This window comes from Antrostomus carolinensis, unplaced genomic scaffold, assembly GCF_000700745.2.
Source record: "Antrostomus carolinensis isolate BGI_N321 unplaced genomic scaffold, ASM70074v2 scaffold6714, whole genome shotgun sequence".
Classification (NCBI taxonomy): domain Eukaryota; kingdom Metazoa; phylum Chordata; class Aves; order Caprimulgiformes; family Caprimulgidae; genus Antrostomus; species Antrostomus carolinensis.
Genome location: NW_010310006.1, coordinates 17,452 through 18,871, shown reverse-complemented (window position 1 = coordinate 18,871; position 1,420 = coordinate 17,452). Strand labels below are relative to the sequence as shown.

Below are 1,420 nucleotides of genomic sequence, written 5' to 3'. Positions count from 1 at the left end.
TTTCCCTTTGGGATGAGGGAGAGGATCAGAAGGGTAGAAGTATGAAAACTTGTGGGTTGAGATAAACACAGTTTAATGGCTATTAGGGAGGATATTCACCCATGTACGGTGCACGTAATGATATGGTAAAGACCCCTTTTCCCTCCTCATTAGAAATCCCCTGTCTCAGAAGACCTGTCCAAAATGCAAACCTGGAAGCACTTCAAAAAAGCACCTTATCAGATCTGACCTCCTGTTGAACAAGTCACACTCTGAAGCTTGGTCTGAGTGCATGGAAACCTCTAGCATTCATAAATCTGGCATCAGTCTCTTCCGCAGATCAATACTATCTGTGAAGGCCCTTTTCATTTAATTTCTTTTGAAGATATCATGTGCTAGGCTGACTTTATGCCTCCTGTTTTGGTGTTGGACAAGACAGGGAACCATTCTTTGCTCTTCTTCCTCTCCACTCTGTCCCTTTTTCATGGATCTGTATCATATCAGCCCTCAGTCACATGGAGAGTGCTCATCTCTTTTGCAAACTCCCAGATGCTCTTGCTGACCTTTGCTCAACCAGTCTCTCTGGGGTCTACTATATCTCTGTAGTAAGATGCCCTAGTGCTCAGCATCCTTATAGTCCAGGTAAATGGCCCCTTTGATGTGACCAGGTGTGGTTGTTTTTATGAGCTATGAAGTTTTAGAGCAATGTACTGAGGCTTTCTGAGTTTTGTTGGTTTCTTTTGTTGTTGTTTCAGTTGTTTTACAGTAACTCTGTTTCAAACTCATTGACTAACTCTGTTACAGCAATCGGGTATAAGCCAACTTTGGAGAGGGATCTGCAAGAGGAGGGTATGTGTCGCTACACGTGTAAGTCAAAACGATGGTACCCAAAGCCTGAAGTCATTTGGAGGAAGTATGGAGGAGACACAGTAAATGTGGAGGCCAAGACCAAAATAACCTGGAGTGAGAGAGACCATTTTACGGTGCAAAGCATTATCACAGTGCCCTGTGATAATGTAGACGTGGTGTGTGTAGTCAAACTCATCAAATCCGAGATAAGCCGATCAGGTAAGTCACATTTTTACACCTGCATCTGCTTCGCTGAGGGAATCAGACCCCTCCATTATTGCTAGAAGAACTGAAATTGGACAGGTCTCAGTATCTTCCCTGAAGCACCAAGGATCCTGCAGAATTGCATCCTTCAGGAGAAATTTTCGCTGTTGGGTGATGGAGGTTTGGGTTGACTTTGTGGCATCTTCAAAGCAACATCATAAAACAACAACCCAGGAAAGTGCTGAGAGTGATCTTCTCACTGGTCTTCTTTGGGCTGAGTTCAGCTATAGCTTAAGGCACTGAGAGCTTTCCTGTATTTTTAAGTCTGAACCTGAGTATTGTTATCTCTTTAGCTTCACTTCTCTTTTTTTACCTTCTCACCTGAAGC

The 1,420-nt window shown here is 43.5% G+C and overlaps 1 protein-coding gene across 1 annotated transcript in view; it reads left to right on the top strand.

Annotated features, from left to right (window-relative positions):
- LOC104523607 (putative butyrophilin subfamily 2 member A3) overlaps positions 1–1,420 on the top strand; it is a gene marked incomplete at its 5' end in the record, with an annotated part of 11,017 nt that overhangs the window by 500 nt on the left and 9,097 nt on the right. The window contains one exon of the mRNA XM_029084560.1: positions 784–1,047. Coding sequence (XP_028940393.1) covers positions 784–1,047 — 264 coding nt within the window. The remainder of the gene's footprint in view (positions 1–783; positions 1,048–1,420) is intronic.